The sequence below is a fragment of the Pseudopodoces humilis genome, chromosome 17 (assembly GCF_049639895.1).
Source record: "Pseudopodoces humilis isolate 2021_Gansu_Grassland_sample_001 chromosome 17, ASM4963989v1, whole genome shotgun sequence".
NCBI lineage: Eukaryota > Metazoa > Chordata > Aves > Passeriformes > Paridae > Pseudopodoces > Pseudopodoces humilis.
Window position 1 is genome coordinate 11365164 of NC_142216.1, and position 25401 is coordinate 11390564.

General features: G+C 38.9%; 1 protein-coding gene across 5 annotated transcripts in view; it reads right to left on the reverse strand.

The window, feature by feature from the left end:
• The window catches only part of GABRB2 (gamma-aminobutyric acid type A receptor subunit beta2), a 139147-nt gene extending 115906 nt beyond the window's left edge, over positions 1–23241 (reverse strand). For 3 of the 5 annotated variants that reach the window (XM_088063613.1, XM_005523477.3, XM_005523476.3), the window contains exons 1-4: positions 22847–23158; positions 21833–22060; positions 21615–21706; positions 20672–20739 (exon numbers count right to left, since the gene is read on the reverse strand). In XM_088063613.1, coding sequence (XP_087919739.1) covers positions 20672–20739; positions 21615–21706; positions 21833–21909 — 237 coding nt within the window. In that variant the 5' untranslated portion in view covers positions 21910–22060; positions 22847–23158. Of the gene's footprint in view, positions 1–20671; positions 20740–20796; positions 20861–21614; positions 21707–21832; positions 22061–22846 lie in introns of those variants that run through there. The other 2 variants (XM_088063612.1, XM_088063614.1) reach the window with 2 other exon arrangements.
• Positions 23242–25401: the final 2160 nt, after the last annotated feature.

Consider the following 25401-nt stretch of genomic DNA (forward strand, 5'->3'; position numbering starts at 1 on the left):
TCTATGCCTCAAAATGTCAGTTGTATATCACACCATTCAACTTTCCAAACATCCAAATTTCCAAAGTGGCATCTTCACAGACTTTGACCTTAAAAACCAGAAATGCTGTGCTTTTCAATTGTACACAGCTTTTTCCACCAAACAGAGTCATCTGATTTGTCTGATTCCCCACAGGCCACCTGCTTGTCCCCCTCAAGTTGTGCTCCTAGCTAAGTACCTATATGTATCTTCTAAAATAGGTCTGACTCCCTCATTCAAATCACTCTCTAAACCAATGTCCTTGGTGTCATTTTGCACTTTTCAGCATTGGCCAGATGACTTCTTTGTTATTGTAGTGCTGAATTAAAATGCAAATTCACCAACAGGAACATGTGCAATTATATGCACAACAGAATACTCTAGAAATTACTGTTTCCCTCAGTAGAACATAGAGGTATTTTACATTTTAAAATCAACATTTCTTCTTTTGTCTCAACACACATTTTATGCAACAAGATTCAGAATATGGAAGGTAGATGAGAATAACACACTTCAAAAGAAGCAGCCCTCAAACTCTGTGTGGCTCTGACACAGATACCTGTGTCACCAACTCACCTGCTTCTAAGAATGTTGCAAACTTGAAAAGACGTGCTCGTGAAACATGCTGCTTCATCCCTTAACCAAACCATAGCTGTTGTTTCCCATCAGAAAATCCTCAACAATCTCTCTACTAAAAGATATGAGAAGTCATGAGTAATAAATGGGGAATATTCTGGAAAGTGAATTCTCTGGAAACAGAAGGCAGCAGCTGTCAGGTCACAAGCCCACACAGAAGGGTAGGGGAGCAGAGGCAGGTGACCTTCAGAAGGAGAGTATGCCAGAACCTCAAAGTAAAATCCAACTCTCTCTTTTTTACAAAGGTTAGTTGAGGGTTAGCAAGAACAAATTAAGAACCTGAACCTTATTTTACAGTACTTAATTCCTCCTGTATACCTCCCAATTTATAAACTAAACATGTGACCAGAGAGGAAAAGATGGAACTTCTCAAAACAGGAACAGATCCACATTCAACACTGAATAAAATTCTCATCTCCAAAATGTCCAGATAAAATAAAATATAGGGCAGAAAGGTAACCCAGTTGATATGGCTAGTAAGATCAATTATTAATACATAGATATTTCAGACAAAATTGAGACCTCTCTCCTTACTCTGATCACATCATGAATCAGTTATACATTGCTCACAGCAACAAAATGATGTCACTAATTTGAGATTATTTTGTTAAACTTCATTCACTTCTTTAACTCTTGGTTTGCTTGACTTGCTGTCATAAAAATTAAAAGCAGAAGAAACAAAGCACTTTTCTGACTACTAAACATCAGCTAAGAAAAACTAACAACATAAAAGATAATGGCTTCTGCTCTAAAATGAGTATTTCATAGTTTTCAGACTCCAATGTTTTCATTCTTATCTCAACTGAAAACACTTCCACTGAGATATTATGCAAATGAAGTGTGGAAATAAAGACGAAATTTTCTATCATGAGGACTATTTATGGAACAGAACCAGTCCACACTGATTCGGAGGAAGGGATTAAGACATGCAGCTGTAGTCTAGAGGAACCATCCATCACTAAGAGCCTGCTGGTTTTATGTGAGTCACTTCACTTATACATTTATTTTTTTTAACTTTTAATCCAAAGTCAATTACTGAGATATTGAAGCTTCCTTGAACCACACTTTTTCATATAATTAAGGTCCTCTGAAATAGCACTTATTTTTTAATTGCATTGCAAATAGCAGATTGGATTGTATGCCCAAAAAGAGAGGCGGCAATTGCTAATATGGTGCACACTTCTGTCTCTCATCATTACTCTCAATCTCCATTTCATACCTGACAGATAAGAAGTAATCCCTGGGAAGCCCAGGAAGCCCAATTCCCATCAACTCCAGCATATGTCATAAGAATGCTACACAGCTCTTAGCACCTGAAAACAACCCCACAGAGCTTAAAGCACAGATTGAAGAAAACAAGTCTGTTCTTGTTAAAAGTGACAATTTCATCAGGAGTATAGATCTGGAATCTATACTCTAAAGTGCCAGAAGAGGTTTGGAGTGTAAGAATTATCCTGGAGATCATTATATATGTTACTCTGAAGTCTTCACAATAAATAAGCCAAATATTTCCTTTACAGAATAACAAAATATTCTGGATTGGAAAGCACCCACAAAGATCACCAAAATCCAACTCCTGACCCTGCACAGGACATCCCAAGAGTCACTGTGTGCTTGAGAGTGTTGTCCAAACACTCCTTGAGCTCTGTCAGGCTTGGTGCTGTGATCACTTCCCTAGGGATCCTGCTCAGTGCCCAACCACCCTCTGGGTGAAGACTCCTCTCCTGATATCCAGCCTAATCCTCCCCTGCCCCAGCTTCAATCCATTCCCTCAAGTCCTGTCCATGGTCACCTGTGCTTTCCCTCATGAGGAACTTGAAGACTGCTTCAATCTTGTGTAGACTTCTAATGGAAATTGGCTGCAGTCTGCCAACACATCACTTGTCAGCTGCACATTGCCCTGAACAACAGGCAGGCCATCAGCTGGTTACTAAATTTAGCTTTCTCTATGCATTCTCTTTTTTTTTTTCCTTTATTTTCTGTTATAAAAATTAATAAAAATATTTTCAAGAGGCTTCTTTCTAATAGTATAGGAATACATAAAGAATGAGCTGTGTTTTAGGTAAGCAGAGCATAGTCCTGCTGCTGACTTATTTCCAGCATTGCTTTCTACAGAGTAAAATACATGCTTACACAAATATACAAAGCTATGCCAGCTTTTTTTACATTGCAGTTAACAGAGATAAGAGCTGGGACAGAAAATATTCAAGGAAATACATTTCTCAGCTCAGTGAAAATGCTATGGCTTATAAATGTGTTAGACAGGAATAAGGCATACATGCTGTACCTTGAAAACAGAATTTGATGCTTACTTCTGAAAATGTCTGGCCATAAATAAAATTCTACATAAAATAAGGTACTCCCCGATTTAAGGACAGCTACAGTGCGTAGTTCTAAGTTAAATTTTCTATTTCCAATTTTCTTATCTATGTTCCTGCACATATTCTTTCTCCATCAGAATGTAATTACTCTAAAGGCTTCTTTTAGTGTATGTGTGTATGATTCAAGTGCCCTCAAACCCAAACTGGAATTATTTTAAAAGTGCATCTGTATTTTCTGTTTGGAGGGTAAGACTGTGATAGGAGCAATGCACTTTCCAATATACTTAAAGAAAAGCAGGTAAGATTCTGCTGCAGTCAACTACATTCATTTTACACATATTCATTTCAATTTTTAAAAGTACATTAACTCTAGACAATCTGCTAAAAATAACATGGCATTGTACCACTGTAAAATATTGATAGCAAAAGACTGAGATATTGGTCAAACTACTTTTACATGTCCATTATTACTTGACTGAATTCCCCATTGACATCACCATTTTTCATACAACCTAAGACACACATATAATGAAGTCCTCCCAGACACATAACACATCTTCAAGGCCACTCTGAATTGCCCTCTACCAGCATGAGAATAACCCCAGGCTGCACTAAAGAAAAAGTCTACGTCACAGGACTTAAGCATCTCTTAAGCATCATCTTAAGCATATTAAGAGTTCTATGAAAATATAAATAATAGCTCTCCTCTTTGGAGAAACAGCACACAGACATCAAAGACACATTATTCCTTATTGCAAGTGTCTCTCACAATGTGTTGTTCCCCTGTGACAAAGTCTGTTGCAATCACACTTTCTGATCCACATTAATAACAAGATCAATAAAATTACCTTGGCCATAGAATAATAGCATGTGGAAAGCTGCTGAAGCTGAAAATTATATTCCCCCAGCAACTTGAAAGATAAATTAAATCACTGAACAACAATAAAAAAGCATAACTTTAAGATAATCCTGCAGAACTAAGGCTCAACCACTGTCTATCCTTAACTTGTACTTTTAAAAGCAATAACTCAACTGTCCTAGATACTTGTCTTGCACTCCAAATGTTCTTACACTCCCTGCTGCTGGATTTGCTTTCTTACAGGCAGTATGAATGGGTTCTCCATTAAAATTCTCAAAGCACTGATAATCACAGTAGCACAGGAGTGTTTTTCACATTCTTTCCTAATGTTCTTATCCTCTTCTTTTTTCTTGCACTGTTTTCATTCAGCAAGAGAGTTTGAAAAGTGTTAGGGAAAAATTTGAAACCAGCTGTTTAAAACAACGGGGCTAACAGTACCTGGGGAAGCTGTTAACAAACAATACTACAAATGATACTGTTGGTAGTATTCAGTACATAGTCATCCTGTCTGTGAACACACACTATGGAACGCTCAGAGCAACCTCTAACCAAAGGCTTACTGTCACTTCCTTTTAGTTAACAAAACATGCAATTGAATTAGTGATTCCCTCTGTGCTACAGACAGGCAAGCACCAGGACAAAAGTTTAGTTTTAGTCATTTAATGTTAACTATTCCACTCATTTAATTTGTTTGTCAGGCTCAAGGATTGAAAGTAGATATATGGCTAGAGGAAACTGGGTTTCAGCTCCTGTAACCCAAGGATTTTTTATTTTTTATTTTTTTTTACAGAACTGAGAGGAACCCTGGAACAGAGTCCAGATGGTCCAATAGATGAGGCACTAAAATTGCCTTCACAGATTATTTTATCAGTCCAGAGAATTGCATGCTGTATTGCAGCCTATTTCCTTCTCTAAGCACACACTGACATAAAGGAGCATTTATGAAGATACAAGGGGAAAAGGGATAGCATGATCAATATGCAGTTCACAAATGTGAAAGGAAACTTTAGCTACATGGAAAAGATAGAAGGGTGCATTAGACAGGTCATAAATGGAAAAGGCAGCATTTATCTGGAGCTGGTACTCCATGATTTTAGAGTGATTACTTCTAAATATACAAATGTCCTAGCTTAATTACTACTGCATGGATGTCAGTAGTAAGTGATGACTTTCTAAATGCAGTCACTGCAGAAACTATTTCAAACCTTTTAAAATAACGAAGTTGACGTTTATGAGTAAACACACATAAAACTACAGGTCTTATATTCTATCTGAAGACTGTTAAACTGTCAAATTGATATCTGAATGAAAATGAGTTTTAATCAAAAGAACTTATTTTGGTATATGCAGCCAAAATTAATAGCCCCCAGAGAAAGCTGCTGAAAACAGATGCCTAAAGCAGGTGGCATTTCGTAAGTCAAACCTGCTCTACTGCAGCATCATGAGGAAAGGTTTCCCATTACTACAAACACTAAAATTACCTCCAGAAAAATACCTGGGTTAAAAAACAAAAAAAAACCATCAACAAAGTAACAAACAAATAAAACCAGAACCAAAACATAAAGCAGAAAAACCCCAAACAAATTAAAAAAAAACACCAAAAGTAAGAAAATTAAAACTTCCTCCTAGTTCCTAACCATTAATCACCTTATGCTATTGTCACACCTCAATTCAGAAAAGAGAGTATAGGTAAGATGGACCCAAAAATCAGAAAAAACATCACACAGAAATAAAGAACTGCACAGTAACAACAGCAATGGAGCACCAGCCAAAGAGATCATCCAGAAGATTGTGTGTGTCACTGTCAGGCAGGTAACTTCTTGGGAGAACTGCAGCCCACAATTTTGGTTTGCAATGCAATGATAGCATAACTTCTCTCAGTAGAAGAAAGGAATACTGAATAGTAACCTACAAATTTTGAGTGATAATAACTAAAAGAATGCTACTTTTAAATGACTGCCCTCACATTAATACCCTTGCAGGTCTGAACAATGAGAAAATTTGATTACGAGTAATCATTATCATCATATCATAATCATTTCATAAGCAGATATACTGGTTATTTTATTTTGCCTGTGTCCAGTTAAAGAACTATTTTTATAAAAACAGTGATTTTGGAAAATTGGATTAACTATTCCAGCCAATGCTGGAACAATTGACTTAGCTAAGTTCTACCTGTTCACTTAAAACCTCGTCCTGTCTGCTATTCTGGTTCACCTTCAGAGAAATCATTACCCTTTTCCTACTAGACAATGCTTTAGACCAAAAAAAAGAGGAAGTGAAAATCTCAGAGGAAGGTGAATAATTACTGCTTTCTCAAAATTAGGTCTTAAAAAAATATTTTGAAAAGTGCTTCACAGTTGGGTGCTATAAACTGGAGAGAAGTACAATCACTAGTATTACAAAACCTCTTTGCTGTAGCTCATTAATAATCCATCTTTGCTTAAAAGGGTATTTCCTTATGAAATTATTTTCATTTTTGCCAAGTTTTGCTCACTTAAAAAATAAGTGACTAATATCATATTTTATTTTCTCTAGATGTATTAATGCAGATGGCTTCAGGAACCAGACTGCTGTTGAGTTATATTTAGAAAAACATGAGGGCAAATAGCCCAACATAGCAATTCTTTTCTGCTGGTGAATACTCTGTCTGAGACAGAAGCAATGTGGCAACTGTTCTCACCTTCATGAATAAAGATCTATGTAAATTCCAGCCGTGAATTAGCAATAAATAATTTTAGTAGAAAAAGGGGCTGAAAGATGGGAAAAGTTTCTAAGGTCACTAACAAACCATGTTTTAAGGTTTGCAACGGTGAAATTGAAGCCTTGTTGATAATGTAGCCATTTGTGCAAAATCCTGTGTCAGCAGTGCACAGAGGTAATAAGGGAACAGCATCGCTGTTCCATAGCACTTAAAATATAACAGTAGCGTTTTGGAAGCCCAGGCAGATAGGAAAGAGAAGTTTCACCATCAAAGAAAAATCTGCTCTCACATAACTTAAAACTATTGGATGGGTAACAGTTATATTGCTTAAAGTCTAGGAAACAAGCTAATTCTGTGAAACAGGATTGAGTTCAGAAGGATGGAGAGGTCTTTCTGAAACCTGCATGTTTTTTTTCCAAGTTTTTTAAAGTTTTCATCATACGTTAATGATAAGCAATGACTGTCATCATATTGATAAAAGCTGAGACATTACAGCTAATGCCCATTCACAATTAAAGTAATCAAATACCTTCATTCTCTCTCAAATTGTTTTTTTAAGTAGATGTAAGGGTAAATTGAAAGTAAAAAAGTGAGTAAAACCTCACTGCTGTCTCCCACCTTGGCCAGCTTTAGAAGGTCAACCAGAAATTTAGTACAAGAGATTTGAAATGGGTGCACTTGAAACAATAACTGGGAAAAAACAGATTAATATAACATTGGTCTAACTCAAGAGAGACCTCCAAGGTTTAACATATGCTTAAATTAATTACTTTAAAGTCTTCAGACAGGAGGAATTAAAACCTCATTTCTCTATCACACCATTGCTTTTTACAACAGTTCATCTAAGACTCAAGTTCTCTTAATATCAGGAGTACAGGTACACAAGCAGAGACAGAGAAAAAAAAATAATCTAACACACCCCAGTAAAATTCTGCCCATAAAAATATACAACTCCAGCCATTTTACTGTTGTAAATTGCAGACTTACCTGTGTTCTAAGACTACTGAAAAGTAAGTGCTGTTCGGGGTTTTTTTCCTGAATTCATTGGTTTGGTTTGTTTGCTTTTATATACAGAAAAAAAACCCCAGGGTGAGATAAAACTTGGCCTCCTAGAGGGAGATGTTTCCACAGTGGAAAATTTGCAAATCTGCACTACACTCCCTCTGTGAGTGGGGCTCAGCAGTGAGCTTCGGAAAAAAGTTTATCATAAAATACTGCATTTAGTGACAGCCCCACAATGTTTCTCTTGCTTTTTGTAAAAGCTTTTAGACACACTTAAAAATTAATCTTCTGGGGAATCTTTCAGATAGCATGGGAGCTGGATTACTGGTTCCAACATGAGACAAAAATTGCAGTTCATCTCCTTCAAGCAAAAGATCTTTGTCATTTTTACAAGGGGGTTATTACCACAGCTTGGTGGCTGCTACTGCAAAATAAAAAGAAGCTGCAGCATTTCCATAGTTTGGAAGCTCTTATTGATACAAGAGGAAGCCCACAATACTATCAAGCAAAAGTTAAAAGCTGAAGTCAACTTTTACAAAAATTTGGTTAAGTCTTAAATTAAGCAATTATTCTACTGATAATATGTGATATAGTTATACAAATAATTTTTCTTCTGCTGCTGTTCATATATTACCAGTGCAAGTGGATTGTTTTTCTGTTCTTTAAGACGTTTGTGACATTCAGCCAGCAAGACAAAGCTCTCACTCTCAAATCAACACCTTCCTCCCATTTTCCCAGAATAAACTGGTTCAAGTTTTACTGACCTCTCAAGAACTAATGTTTCACCTTGCAGTTCAATAGTTCTATGTGGCTGAAATTGACTAATTTTGAAAATTTTTACTTTTGGTGCAAATAAAAACTTGCATGAGTGCTTGCCTGCAATGGTGGCAGTGACATGTTTCTGTATTTATAGGAAGTTCAGGCCATCACAAAAGCAGTAAATAACAAAGGTTAATACTTGCCATGTCAACCAGATTAAATGATAGCTGCATTTTTACCCCCAGAGAAAGATTATTTGTCTATCTTCCCACTTGGCCTCCAGTGTACCTGGACACTGTTTAATTCAGCACAGTTGATTATTTAAAACACCAATTATACCTCGCTTTACAAATTGTTATACTGCTCTATATTCTAAATGTAATACTCTGCAGCAAGGTAAACTTTCTAAAAATAATACTAATCATATTTTTAAAAGTCTACGGAATCTGATGACTATAATCAGAACACTTAAATTTGCAACTGAGGAATTCTGAATTTTAAATACATTAATTACTTCATATTTGCTACTCATGAGTCAGCTTTGATCTGCTAAAATAACATACAAAAGGCATTTTTTTTCCCCTCTCAAGATTTTTATTTCTGCATTATATACAAAATGCTTTTGTTAGTATTTAAAAATGACATTAAGATGACACAGCAAAGTAGTGTGGGTGAGAATGTGTGGGAAGCTGATCAGAAGCACAACGAACTTCTTGGATTTTCAGAGAACAGTGGATCCCTCCAGGGAAATTTGGAAAAAATATTCTGCATAGAAACAACTCCGCTTATATATATCACATTTTATCTTTCTCTCCTAAGGTTCTTTATCACTTGGAATATTTGCTGGAAAACAGATTTTCTGTCTTGATGGTTGTCTAATCTGCTACTTACAACTCCAGACATAATCCTGTTTATGACATTGCCATTGGTGACAATGGAAAACTCTCCCCACATCCACCTCCACACTGAGGTCAAGATGATCCAAAGGACACAGTTCAGCAAAACACACACAAGCCTAACCTCAAACATATGCTTATGTCTTATGGGTGTGTGTCCTCACCAAATGAGGCTGTGAGGACAGAACAAGCACAGGTCCCCTCGGGTTGTCATTATTGCTGCCGTCAGAGCCATGATCTAAGGGCAGTGCCAGATAGATTAAGGTTGATGGTCAGACATTTACACACTACAGCTTTACTGGTTTTGTTTGTAAACATGCTTACACTGATGCTTAACCATTTTACTCCATCAGCCAGAATGAAATAAGAGACTCAGGTATGTGAATAAGCAGGATCTCTTATACACAAATGCAAAGGGAAGAAGCAGACACAGGCACTGCAGAGCCAGGCCAAACTGGCAGAAATTAATGAACAACAAACAGGAAGATCAAGATCAAGCAGTGGAGGAACAGATCAGCTATGACCAGGAAAGGTTTCCACTCCTGCTAAAGTGCAATACAATGACTGCATTTCAGCTTACATGAATTACTCCAGAAAACATGTATACACATTCTTTGTTTTCAAAAAGTTTAACTCAAGAGATAATTTAAGTTAGATAACATACAAAATATTTGCTTAATAAAATAATTGGGACATTGATGAAAACAAGCCCTTTACATATCCAAAAGCAGCAATTTTGGTTGAAATCTCATATTCTCAATCTCTACTAAATAATTTCTGCCCTCATGAAAAACTGTTATCCAACCAACATATTACTAAAACATAAGTATCTACCCTAAATTCCCATATGCCATATCAAAAGCTTATACACCTTTGTGTTCTCAAAATACCAATACAATTAAAAAATTAATCAAAATTTAATTCAATGCTTTTGACTTTGCACTACCATCTAGCTTACCCAAGATGATTCTGTGATTTAAAAAAGTTATTTTTTACTCATTTAACTGAAAGTAAAAAAATCATGCCAGAAAGATTTTGATGTCAAGTGATGTCTCCCATTTAACAAGAGGCAAAGCTTAGCCCTGGTAGGAACCACGTGAACCTCCTAATGGTGCCTCAGAAATGCATTTGGTTATAGCAAAAACTCAACACCAGGAGTAAAAAAAGTGCACTTTTCCTATGATTGGACTAACTGGGTTTTAAATATCACTAAATCAAAACTGCCAACAAGGTTTTATGACTTTTTGGCTAATTAAAATCACCAGTAACATCTATTCACTTCAAAAGAGCACCTATTACATTATTTTGGAGTAATTTTGGAGACTATTACCCAGTGCCACTTACACTTAGTGGCTGAGACATTGCAAGAATCACCTTGTATTGCATTTCAAGTCACTCAAGTGCACACAAAGCTTGTGTGAAACCCGTGCAGAAATAGCCTCCATGGAAAAATCAGCATCACATTTACACATTTTAAGACTTCAAAACAAGGCTCACATCGGACCTGAGCTAACAAAAGCATTCTGCAAAGCCTGTGCACAGAGGTGGGTACTTTTAACAGTATATCTGCATGCAGCCAGTTAACTAGAATTATAGATTTCTCTGTAACTGGTCACTTATGTCACATAATAGTAGATTAATGAAAACTGTATTCATTTCCAGGCATTTACACTAACAGGAATGATTATAGTTAAGGGTCCCCTGGAATTTCCATTACAAATCTATTTTTGAGGACTTATATGTCAGTCATAATAATATATTTTTAGCTGAAACTTGATATGAAAGGTCTTAGTTATGCATTATTCAGTAAATGTTCTCACACCTTTAAAAAGGCTTCTTTCAAAATTAAGGAAAGAGAGTAATTTTACCTCATTTTCCTATTTATTGTGGTTGTTAAGCATTTTACTTTAAGCAACCTAAGGTTTGCCAACCTAAGCAACCTAAATTTGCTACAAGACACAAATATTACATTGTTAATTCTACTGGATATGGATGGACTTCGTACAAGTATCTTGCATTGCAAAACATCAGTGAAAAAGAGCAATTGGACAGTAAAACAGATTGAATGGTCACATAAGTTTTAGGAAGATTTTAGGCTAATTAAAAGGCTCCTTTGGTAATTTCTGTCTCTACATAATTAGAGAAACAATGATGGAATTAGCAGAAAAATCCTTTTAATTTGTAAATGATGTGCATATTTATTTAATCCCATTTCCTTCTTCCCTGTATATTATCTAATAGAATAAATAATTTCCTAATAAGGAATAATGAAACAGTTACACTCCTAAATTATTTAAATTATTAATTCAATCTACTGGACCTTCAAACTATTTTATTCCACTTGAATTTTATGCCTCCTTTGATGCACATCCTGTCAAGCATGGATTAACATTCTTATTCTGACACACCTGAGAGAGCCAGAAGACTCTATTGGGTCATCAGTCCTTGGGGAGGAAAAAAAAATCCACAACGCTCTACAAGTTCTTTAGAGCTGCAGGTTTGCATCTTATATACACTTATATAATGCACTTATAAAATAAACAAATAAAGATTAGACAATGGACCATAACAATTTCTGGACTATTGGGTGATAACTGTTATGCAAATGACAACACATTTACCCTTACTGACCAAAAGGAATTAACAGTATTCCACTACTTTCACTGCAGTTGCAGTAATGCGCCTCTTTTTTAACAATATACATTTTTAAAGTTTCATACAGAAAATTAAAGTCTGAACACTAGTTTTACTCAGTCAAGCAGAAAGAATCTCTTCCAATTATTAAAAAACAATTCAAACATCCATGGGAAAAAAATTAAATCAATTTACAGTAGAAATTAGGATCAGATTTTCCAAAAGCTTCTGCATCCATGGCAGTGAATGTTTTTAAAAAGGCTTCAATATCTTTTCCAATACTTAATTAGTACATTTTAATAGCTAGTTCTCACTGAGAAATGGATGCCTTCAATTCCTTGAAAGCAATAGGAACTTCTGGCTACTTCACAGCCATATGTAATGGAAGAAGTAGAATGAGGAAGACTTCTGAAATCTAAATCACAAGTCACCATTCTGAGACATCCCAAATATATGAATATCCACATGAATTTCTGGAAGACCTTCTCATCTCAACTGGGCTCAGCATTACCTTTACTTAACTCTACATCTTATAACAACTTCTCTCCAAGAGTTGTATCTAAAAATAAACAATACTTAGAACATTTTGCACATTAGGGCCTTTTGCCCCATCTCAATCAAAACCAGCTTTTCAATGAAATTGTGATGAACAATCACTGAAAAATGTTGCATTCACAAGTCAGTGCCATTTTGATGATTTAGTTTTAGTTCACAAAAATCTGTACTGCACATCTACTCAGGAAGGAACTGCTCCAGGTGAGCAGGCATGTTGTTCCTACTGAAGCCCATTCCGACAGGTTGACAATATTTAAATCTCATGCAAATATAGACAAAACCAGCGTGATTAGGTAATGTCTAACGTAACAGAAGGTCATGGCTACACTGGTTCAAAAACATTTCCAGTGACAGAAAAGGCAAAGGATGTGTTGTCAGCCTTTCACAGGTTAATTCATGACTTGCAAGGCCTGTTTTTCTGTTCACCTGACATCCAAATGCTTCCACTCCCAAAAACCATCGGCTAACAATCCATCTAGAGTGGAGGCTCCTTATAGCCAGGCTGCTCTGCAGCAAGGGATGCAAAACATGGCCATGGAAAAGAGACATTCCAAAGCAGTCAGAAGCACACCCAACTGTGAAGGAAAATTCTGGGGTTTAATCCATTGTTACAGAGTTCTTTGGTTAATAGAAATGCCTGTTCATTAAAGAAGAAAAGAAAGAAGAAATAGTCCAAAGAGCAAACACTGGAACAAGGACTTTCTACTTCAAATAGTTGAATATTTTGAGTAATGCTTTCATTAGGGTGATTTAATATACTGCTCCTGTCCAAGGCCAAGCTTTCTGTAAATTTCTTCTTCTTGTTCAAAATTTATAAAGCTGAGTTTGTCTTTCAGCACAATCACAAAGAATCAGTGGTTTGTATATAGGAAAAAGCAGTGGAAATACTCAGAAGTGACATATTTATTGTAACAGCACACACTTCAGTTGCAAAATGCATCTCTCAGAAGGGTTGTTTTTCTTCCCACACAGTTAAATTCTTATTACATGAAAACTAACAAATTAATCCCTCTGTCAGTATTTACAGAATAAAAATTAATAGGCCTTAACTTTGATGGAGATATGCAAAAAGAAGCTCAAGACAGTCAGAAATAGCGCAGAACCCTTGCTCTTTCAAGTCTGGGGACAGGGGAAGAGCTCACACCCTCTATGTCTCATCTAGCCTGTGATAAATTACATTGAATATGATTTACATATTCTGTATTCAGCTGCATACATGTCAATTTCCTGAATATTAAATGTCTTCTAATTTAGAACAGAACTTCTAGTTTTGATTGGGAATTAATTACACCCTTATTTGAAAAACTCATACAAAAATGTTATATGCAGTTGGTGTGATTCCAAGTCTTGGGAGGATCTTTGCCTTGTTCAACTAACAACTAATTTGAAAATACTTAGCCAGAAAATTTGCATGCCAAGATTTTTGTAGCGAAAGTGAGAGCACTGCTACTTCTGTGGCTTCAGACAGGCAAGACTGACACTGTAAATATGCCCCTATGTCACTATTCCTCCAGGGCTTGTGCTGTCCTGGCTATTATCCATTCACTGAACACAGCATCTCTGTCAAGAAATGGGAGCGGGATGGGAATCCCTGTAGAAGCACAGTTAGAGTAATTACAATAGAGTACAAAGGCTGATTCTGTCCTGGTTTTCTTTTTGCAAACCCACAAATGACATTTGTCAATGCCTACAATTCATATGTAATTATACACAGGTACAGACAGATTGCATCCACTCATAGTAGTAAATTTTTCAGTTTTAATACCTCCAGACATTTGACTGTTTTTGAAGTTATCACTTCTAAAGACAACAAGATGCCATCTTCCATGTCTTTAAAAGGGTTTACAAAAATTATCCTGTGGATGAGCACCATCCTTTGAAATGAGGGGACTGAACCCTGCTTACTTAATTCTTAAAAGCACTAGCAGAGAACTAGAGTATTAACCACTAGAAATCTACTAGGAATCTGGATTACTTCTGGAAAAAAAGAATTATTACTATACAAGACTGTACTTCAACATGATTGAATACTAAAGATTCAATTATAAACCTTGCAGAGGGTTGCATGATGTATGAGGATAAAAAAAGGAGGGAAGAATAATAAGGATTTGGTCATGATGCACTGACAGGCTTGGGAGTCACTAAGGAGCACAAATACAACTATTGGAACAGCTTTAACTTGTAACAAGTTTGTAGAGTACAACATAAAAATCTTTTATTCTACTACACTGCTCATCTATAAAGATTTTATGTGACTTTCAATAGAAGAGTTATGAAATAAAGCATCCTATAGCAGGAGCTAACAAGTGCACTTCATGTTCATTCCCACATATTAGCACCATGACACTGCCCATAAAATATATTAAAGATACTATCTTTTTTCTGTGGCAAGAGCCAAAACACTTCAATATTTATAGATCAAGGCTTTCTTAAAGGAAAAAAAAAAACCAAACAAACAAAAAACAAAACCCAGAAGACAATAGTTATTAATTCAGTAGTACTAATCACCTGCAATCTCTTTAAATTAGTAACAACCAGCCCCTGGTCTGCAGAAGGGAGTGATCACTTTGAAAAATCATCACCAACAACCAAACAAGAAGATTTTTCTACTGGTTAAAGTCTTGCAACACTGTAACACACTGAAAGTGCAGTCCAATTAACAAACCATTTATATTGACCTTAAAGAAAAATGAGAATTATGTCACACCTCTAGAGATGTATAACATAGATACACATAATATATATATAAATATACATAATAATTTATTACTTGTAAACTATCTTATAAAAGTAGTTACAAACTCGCTGTAGTCCTGCATATATGTTCTAGATTAGTATTTTCATGCTGTGGCTACATATATTCTAGCAAAACCAGCATGAAAATTCCAATCCACACGTGGAGTATCAATTGGAAGACTTATTTTGGTCCTCAACAATAAATATTTTATTTGGATATAGGAGTTCTTATTTATTTTCACATAGTAAGCTAAGAAAGGAAAATGCCTGAATTAGAAACATGTAGTAACAAAAAAAGGAAATCCATACTAATGTAATTTAGTTCAGTTCAAAAATGTTCTGTGATGTTATTCCAGACAGTAACTAAAGGAAAAGGTGAAACAAGGTTTTCAGTAAAAAGTTCTCACTTCTAAGATATACATCACTTGCTCTGCATTCACAGAAGTCTCTGTAGACACATTTCAGTATGAGTCAGTAATGTATAAGCACAATAATTTGACATGAGCCAAATTCAAACTGTCTGCTGAGAAATGCAGTTTTAGGTGAATGAAACATACACATTTATGACACAGAGAAACTAATAAAACCGTCTTCAGCAGCAGAAGTATTTAGGGAAGCAGCACCTTCTCAATATTCCAATATTTCATTTTCAATTAATTTTCAGCCTTGTTCTCTCCTTTTTGTCTCTATAGAATATGTGCAGCAATATAAACAACTAGAAAAGATTAACAAAAGATATTGGTGACAAACCGTTTTCATTACCTCTTTCCATACCAGTGTATGTAGGACAATTTTTCCTGTTTTCATTTTTCTCTATCAGGAGAAACTTTTCCATGAAGTTTTGGGGTTCGGAACAGCTCCACCCTATTTCCTTACCACTTTATGCCCATTTCTTTTTATATCACAAGCCATCTCTTCCCTTTACACACATAAAGATAATTGCTGCTACTTGAGAGGCAGCAGCACAGCTCCTGATGTTTACATTATCTAAACCTATTCATAATCTAAACCCCGAGCTTGTTTAATGTCCCCTACTGAAAACAGCTCAAGAAAAAGGAGAGATTTTAAGTAAACACTAGTGGGCTTCCATTATCAAGAGCAACTCAGAATCAGAGGTCTACCAGCAAATTACAGCTGTGCCTGCACATTTCTGAGAATATTCTGATCTATGCATATTATAATTATTGTTTTGTGCAACTTTGACGCAACTCAAATACAGAGGTGAAATATAATATTAAAAAAACCACAAACTTTTCTTTTTAGACCTTCGAAGCTATTAGGCTCTGCTATGTAAAATTTGGCACACACCAAGAAATAAACATTTCCCTGATAGATGGTAACAGCTCCTTTGTTTCTTCAGCTCCCACTTGATGGAAAGATTATGCTCTCAATCAACGGTAATGGCTCCCACTAAGACAAACCAATCCATCGTCTCTTAACTCCACACACACTGCTGACTCCATGTGCCAAAACCTGCACACTAAGATAGCAAATACCTGGAATTAAATAAACAGTTCAGATTCCTCTCATCAGACCCCAGTAACCCACAGTGTGTTAAAATAGTTCTGTTTAATAGTTTTATATTTAAATAGTTTATATAGTTATATTAAATATATCATTAGATTTAAATAGTTTAAATAGTTATATTTAATTATACTTATAGCTAGACAAAAAAGCCAGATGATAGTGATACCAGATCATAAAGTCACCCTAGGACGCATATACAACCCATTACCTCAGAAAGTGTATATTTCCTCAGTAAAATCTGTAGCTATGGAATATTTCTCTCTTTTCAAGACATTCTGTACTAGAATCCCAGAATAGCCACGGAACAAGGGGGGGAAAAAAAAAAGGAAGGAAATGTTGACCTATTTAATAGGGAATAAGCCAAGACATTGAAAACTAACGCATGACCAATATCATCCATAGAAATCCCCGTATCTTATCTAGATAGATCAAATGCATAACTTGTTATGCAGAATCTTCAGGGGTGTCTAGGGAAGAAAATTTACTTCTGTACTTCTTAATGAACCTGTACCAATTTTTGAAAAGAATTTATGAGGGAATAGTTGGGAGGAAAAGGGAGAAAATTAGAATGGAGAACATTGCTACATTTTCAAGGGGTCAATTCCAAAAATTAACTGAGAGGAAAATGTGGAAATGTGAACATTATATGAGACTCACTGCAACACAGATAATCTTACATAATACCAAATTCATTAGCCCAGGAAAACCATTTAAGTAGCCTTCAGAGATCCCCATCTTTGTTCTCCATTGTTACCTGAATAAGAGAAACCCTCAGAAAATCTATAGTATAACTAGAATAAAGGATACACTCAACAATATTGCAGGACCTGGTGGTGAGTGGAATTAGCCACAGTCATTACTGTATTGCATAAAATACCTGCTGTATATTTTTTCTTTGCAGAATACAAATGAATTAGTCCAAATAGTCATGATATTTGTTGATAACCACATACACTTGAAGTTCTCACTTTTCTCATGTGCATTCAGTGTACTCCCCAGAGCTGGAACAAATTATGTTCACAAGTACCAGTACTTTGAAACAATTTCTGTTAACTCAGATAAATGCTAGTTCAACTTTCTGACTATCCAAGGTAAACAGCTTACAGTTTCAGCTCTGTTACATAAAAGAAATAATTTATAAGGCACCTGCAAAGACTAATACACTCTGAGTTCTTCATGATGCAAGTACTTATCACCTCTTTAAGAATTCCAAGTCAGCAATAATATTCTTGAACACCCTTAACATACTTTCACTTTCTATAAGAGCAATTCTAAATTATCCTGTTCAAAAAAGTGAAAACTTCATGGTTTACCTCATGACACTGGAGTGACATAAACATTCTACCTGCAGGTTGGCACAAGTTTATATGGTAGATGCAATACATCAAGACTGAGGAAGAAATGCAATTTTGAAATAAATTAACATTAAAATTAATAGAAATTATCTCAAACTGAATAGCCATGATTATTTACCCTTTCTCCCAAGGCAGAAGTTTGATCCCATTAATGTTAATACATGAGTCCAGGCAATGATCTGCCTTTATCTAAAGTCAGTAGTGTTTGCCATGACTACAAACAAAGCTACAGCAAGGCCATGCTTAGGAAAAAAATAGGTCCAGAAATCCAAAAGATTCTTTCTGTGTCTCTTGTTTTCTCAGAAGGCTTTGCATCAGCTAGCATTCCATGTTATTCCTCCTGGCTTCTACTTCAGATTCTGGTGAATTTGCAAGCAAGAAAGCCAAGGCCTTGCATACTAAGTATTTTGTTGTTTCCTTGTATGTCTCTCTCCTCATTCATTTCAGGTTATATTCAGGATATATTAGGACTTGCTATGTTACACAGGCCATTGTAAAATCAAGTGTTACATGTTGCAATTAATCAATTATAATCTTGGTTTGGAATCTCTTTTGAAACTGTAAGTGAAAAATATTATGCAACATGATTGCCTGGGTTTAAGAAATAGGTGGCTTCTTAGAGTAAAATAAGCCCAGAGCTTAAATCCTTTAGGCAAATTAGTAGGACAAAATTGTCTATACAGTCCCTCTTCTGACTTCTGCAGATAGGCTGAAAAGACTTTTTATCAGAAAGGTCAAACATTTCATTATAAAAACACAATAAACTGACTACAGAATACTAAAAATAATACTGCTTTATTTAGGTAGGCTGTAAGTGTCAGACCACAGTATTCTGATATGCTATCACCTTTAATTGGTGACCAAATGTCTAGAAACCATTCAAAGAAACAAAGAAAAGATTCACAGGATTTTCTACAATTTTTTCACAAGAACATTCCAGTTCTGAAGGAATGGGAAGATATAACACTGACGTGGTAGATCACAGTCCCAGCAAGGAACCCTCATGTTCCCTCACTGCTCATGGCTGTCTAAGAAATAACTCCATGTCCCTGTTTCTCCTACCCACAGTTCTCATAATGAAAAGCAAATGGTTTAAAATACAATGTACTTTTCTTCCTCTGCACTTAAAGCTCCTGGAGGTAGAACACTATATAATAAGTTCAGTGATACAAAGTTTGGAACCCCCTTTTAGCCACTTTGAAATTTCCCAGAAGTAATGTTTCAGGCGGTGAAATTACTCAGGTTTCCTGGTATCTTGAAAAGGAGCAGCATCAAGCTCTCTGTCACCAATACCTCTCTGTCTCACAGTAAAATCACCTGTAATGTTATCCTCAAATTAGGCCAAGGGTTTTATTTTGCATTATGAATAAACTCCTGTACATCACACAGGTCATTCAGTTTGAGAACTAATGTTTGCCAGTGCATTCAGTTCAACACCTCTGAGAACCCAAGCATGACACTGAGGAATTAAATATTTTAGTAGTACAATGATATTAAAACAACTGATAACTTTCCAGGTGTTATTTTCAAATGCATGATTACAGCTACAGCAATAGCCCTAAAATAACATTTGTATTCAGAAAGCTGCTTACTTGAAGCCTCTTCAAGAATAATGGAAAGTTTGCTTCAAACAACAAACTTCCATTCACAAAAAACTTGAAAAAAATCACATTTATTTTGCATCACTTTTGCATCATATGCTTCTATGTTTCAGTGTCTTTTGTTGTTCTTTATAAGCCCCTATGAGTGTTAGGCCAAATTCCGTGTCCTTAACCAATTAACATGCAAATTAAGATAAAAACTTCAAAACTTGACCCCAAACATTTCCCAAATAATAAAAGTGAATGTTAGTAAAGTTTCATCTAAGTCAAGAACAGCTTCTTCTAAAGTACGAATCAGACTTGTCCAATTTTCTCCACACCTCATTAGTCTCCCAGGTGATGAAAGTGAAATAGAAAAAGTGTCAAATTAATACGTTCTGAACAAGTTCAGTATTTGAGCACAGTCAGTTCTAAGTATTTGGGTAAGAGAGACAAACATCTTGGAAAAATTAAACTTCTAAAGTCATCGACTCTTTCATCACCACCGAAAATAATGTCAGGCTAGGGGAAAAAAAAAAAAAAAAAAAAAAAAAAAAAAAGGTGATTTTTGAAAACACACAGAAGTAAAAACCTCTTTTTTGTTTGTTTGTTTATGATGGAAAACGCACTGCTGTGAGAAAACGGCTTTTTTTTTGGTTTGGGTTGCTTTTAACAAGAACCAAAAGAACGGCGTCAGGAAAGGCACCGCGCGTGAGAGGCGCGTGTGGGGGAGCGCGGCGCGGGCGGCGGGTGCGGTGCGCGCGCGCGGCCGGCAGGGGGCGCCGTTGCTCGCGGGAAGGCCGTGAGGGCGGGAGCGGCCCCGGAGCTGCCGCAGGAGCGGCCCCGCGCAGCCCCGATCGCTCCCGCTGCTCCCCGCCCCGGGATCCACCGCCGGCAAACGGGGAAGGCCGCCCCCGACCCCCCGCCGACCCCCGAGCAGCCGGGGTGTCCCGCCTCGGCACCTCCCCGGGGCGGGAGGCTGCGCCGGGTCCCCGCACGCCCGCGGGCACCGCTCCGCCTTGGCAGGGGCGGGGGAATCGACAGCCACCCTCTGCGAGAGCTAGCAGCCCCCAAACACTAAGTACTCACCATATTGACTTCCGAGACCATATCTATACTGGCAATGTCTATGTTCATGCCAACAGCCACTGGGGGACCTGCAAACCAACAAAATCGTCCGCAATGTGATCTCTAAGAACTTAACTCATTCTTACCAGAGTTAGCAGGGCGAACACAGCGTACACATGAAACGACGTTTAAACATAACCAGAAAGTCAGGAGGGAGACATAAAGTGCTCCCCCCCCCTTCCCCCCCCCCACCCCTCCTCAGCGAGGTCCCACCGCGCCCGTGGGACCCTGGAGGTGGCAGCGGGAGGCTGCCCGGGCCCGAGGCACGGCCGTGGCGGTGCTTTATGTAACAGCACACACGTGCCGGCCCCGGCCAGCCCCGCTCCGCGCCCCTCCGCGGGCCCCGCGCCCGCCGCCCCCGCCGCACGCCCGGCCCCGGGCACGGCGGGCACCAAACCGCAGGAAAGGGATGGGACAAGTGCGGGGGGGAAAGGGCCACCCACAGCGAACACGTCCGAAATAAACAAACTAGTTCGAAGTAGGAGCACGGAGGGGGTTAAATGACATTTTTGTATCAGTTAACAGCACATCTTGTACTCGAAAATAGTAACTGTGTTCACAGGCACATTAGGCTGGAAGGAACAAGCGTTGGGTGAACTTAAAAGAGATTTGCATCTCGATAAAACCAGTTAAACAAGGGTTTAATTCCAGGTTAGTAAAGTATCATCACACCCACACACACATAATGAGGGACCGATTACTGATATATAAGTAATTTAAGTGATCGCATTCCTGTGCTAAGAAAATTGAGAAACGATAGGTTTAACTTTGGATCAGCTATAGGAAATGGCAACACACACACTCCCCAAAGCAACAGCACCCACAAATCGTTTGCAATCGCCCCCACACAAAACGCACCCAGCCCGGATATACAACCTCTCTTATGCAAAAACAATCAAATTACCTCCAAAATCTGGCCTCAAGCGAATATCATAGCCCTTCAGCAGTCTATCCACGGTCTCTTTCACCAGTGACATATTACTAGGGTCATTGACACTAAAGAAAAAAGAAAGAATGATACTGTATTATTTCTGATTTCTCAGCCCCCAGCTGTGCATTCCTCTCAGCAGCAGCATGCACTGCAATTCAAAGTAAGGAAAAAGAGATACCTTAATCACTTACCTCTGTGCACACACCGCAGCTATTATTAAAGGGAATGACCAAATCCCAAAGTAACCCTTTTTCCGGACTCTCAGCATCCCTTTAGCTTTTGATATGATTTAGGTTTTCAGTGAAGAGGAGATCCAACTTATTCTGGCCAGTGCAGTAATTCTAATGTGAAGCGCATGCGCACGGCGTACCACAACATCAAAAGGAGCAGTGGTTGCTGCTGGAGATGGAGCAAATTTCCTTGAAAAAAAAAATTAAAGGGGAAGAAAAAAATGCATTATTTAAAAAAAAAAAATAAGAAAAAGTAATCCACAGGAGGATCCAGTATATTTTTGTTGTCGTTTTTGTTATTATAGAGTATAAGTCACAGCAAGAAGAGAAGTTTCAGGAGTTGCAGGGTACAGCGGCTTTGCAACCTAGTTTGAGCGTTGGGGGGGCTGGACGGAGTCGGATTAGGCACAGGGAGAATAGTTAAAAAGGAAAATGCACTGCGTACGTATGGGGGCAGGTGGGGGGAGAGAGGGGCAGTTTAACTTTTTAGTCCCTGGAAAGAACCGCCTGAAGCGAGGAGAGGTGCGGGCAAAGGAGCCGGCGCTGGCAGCGGAGGCGGGTGGTGGGGGAGGAGGGAGATGAGCGCCTACAGTATTTCTCACGGAGGAAAAAAAAAATGATGACGAATAGTTTATTGTAAGAGGGGATTAGGCTGTTTCTTTCCTTACTGTGGTGCCAGGCTCTATTCCAGGAGCAGAGGCACTGGGAACTGAGGGGGTCGCCGGCCGCGACCGCCGGCTCCCACGGGTCACTGTCTGGTGCCTGAGGGGCGGGCGCGGAGCCCCCGAGACCCCGCTCCCCCCCGGCGCATTTTCCATACATCGACCGATGTTTAACCTACGGATGCGAGCTCTTCAGGTAGAACGAAACCTGGCCACGGAGCTGGGGGAGGGGGGGGCAAGGGGAAGAAAAACGCCACCCTGAAAGGCTTTCAGTGGCCATCCACACCCCATGTAGGTGCATAAGCCCACTTACCTTAGTGGGTAAAACACCCAAGCTCTTCAAATGCAGTGTGTGATCCAATTAATGCCTCGGAAGAAACCGGAGACGAGCGGAAAGCTGATCTGGGGATGCTTTGAGTGACATTTAAATCCTGAGCAGAAAAAAAGGTAGAAAGGAGACAGAGAGAAGGGAAAAAGCAAACCCCTGAAAAACAACAAACACAGGAGTTAAATTATTCCTCTCAAATCTGCTTTGTGCCGTCGCTCCTTTTACACCACCTCCTCCTCCTCCTCACGCTCATACCCGCTCGGCCCCGTGGATCTGTGCTGCTTCACCGAGCGGATCTGGGCGTGCACACGTCCTCGGTCGGCCCGGGCGACGCGGGGAAAGGATTGGGAACACTTTGGGCGTCAATTAACAGAAGAAATATTTAACTCGCTGCAAGAGAGTGGAGGAGCGGAAAAAGCAAAAAAAAAAAAAAAAAAAAAAACCACAATAAAAAACCCCAAAATAAACAAAAAAAAAACCACAAAAAAAAACCCCCAAAAAATCCCCAAAACCGGCGGGTGGTGGGGGAGGGACAAGGGTGAAGGTGTTGCACAGAGATCGAGCGGGTTGGAGAGCCGCTCGCTCCCCGGCACGACCCGGTCCCCGGCGCGGAGGTCCTGCCCTGCCCTACCCCACCGCCCCCGGCCGGCCACCGCCTCCTGCTCCCCAGGAAAGCAGCGATTCCCCTCTCACGGCCGGGCCGGCCCCAGCCCACACCCTGGCCCGGGAGCAGGAGAGCCAGGAGGGGTGCGGGGCCGGGGGGATGCTCGGAGAGAAGAGGCGGCGGCGGCTCCCCGGGAAGGGCGAGGGGAGGAAGGGCTGAGGTGGGGGCGGACGGGGAGGCGGTGGAGCGAAGCATCACCTAGGGAAGCGGCGGGGTGCGGATGGGGGGCAACTGCCCCCGAGAGACGGCAGAGCTGCTAATAAACAGCCAAAGCACGAAGCAGTCGGCAGCCCCGAAAAGCAGGCAGCCATTTAATACAGACCGACAGCTACCTTGGCCGGGGCGCTCGGTAGCGGGGAAGCCCCGCGCCGAGCTCCGCAGCATCCACCTGCCGCTGGAGCGGGGCCAGGGCAGCTCCCGGCCTCCCCCCGCCGCCCATCCTGCCAGCGGCCACCCTGGCACTGATCCCAGCGGGGGGAACAAACCGTGCCCCTCTCCCCGCACTCTCAGCGCCTTAAACCGCCACGCTGTGCCTTTCAGCTCAAGTAAGTAGCTGCTCGGTTTTTCCTTCCAGAAACAAAATAGCCATCCTTTGGGGGACTGGGGGCAATTGGTCAAGACATTTTCACTACCTTTTCCCATTTGTAAAAATTGGAATTGCACAAAGTGAGAAAACACACTATTCCCGCTGAGACAAGATTGTGTGGGTGATAAACTTCTCAGCTATGTATTCAATAGAAAAAAAAAAAAAAACCAAAACCCAAAAACAACTAAGTAAAGAACGTTTAAGCATTTTTAAAATCAAAACACCCACGGCCCCCACCCTATTTTTCAGCTTTTCGTTCCATGGCTGATTGTACAGAGCCACTCTCCCTGCTCACCAGCGGAGGTTTCTGTTCTCACACAGCCAGGCTGTTTCCCTGCCAAACCTCTTGAAATATAGCCCTGAAAGGAAGATGGTGGATATGCTGTGCAGTGAATCATTTGACTTTAGATATAAAATAGGCACTTTTTTTTTTTTCCACTTTCTGCAATGATATAAGACAGAGATCTCAAAATAAAACACTTCAATCCTGGACTGTGAAATTCACCTGCAAGTTCTAACTTGGGACCACATCTGACACTCTTGATCTGTTGCTGAGTCTCTGCTATTAATTGCCATTTACACCACAGAAATGTATAATTTACCACATCTGAATATGACGAGATATCAATGTGAACCTGATGCTGAAGGCTGGTAATATGTGGTGCTGGACTGACAGGAATTTTTGATTTACATATTAAGAAGAATTCAAGCAATGCCAAAATATTTCTGGTCTAGTGTATGTGCTGATAGTCAGAGAACACTTGTTCCAGGCCCAGAGTACCCCTGTGCCATGTGTAGTGAAACCTACTCTCAGTCTGGCTATCCTAGCAAAAAAGGAATAGAACATATCTCAAACAAACTCAACGTAAGTGGATATCATGGTGCATTATGTGTGGAAAATTAATATATATCCTTAGATTTTGGAAATTTAAAGGCTCTATTGAGCCATGTTTGTGTTGATCTGCATAACTCATTATTTTTGCTATCTGGAAATACACTGCTGTCTAAACGTGTCTATAGCAGTAACGTTGTCATACCAACACTGTAGGCTCTGTGTGCCTATAGGGTAGGAGTTCATCATTATATATTGACAGTGTACAAAGCCATACAACACTTTTTCTTTTACAAATGTGTTCATGCTTTGCTATACACTTTTGACAATACCACTTTTTCTCTGACCACGGGGTTGTGGTCTATCTCTGCTAGTTAAAATTTCTTATCACCTTCAAAATCTCCCATTTATTTTAAGCAACTTGTCAAAAAAATTGTTTCCCTCTTTTTCTCACTTGT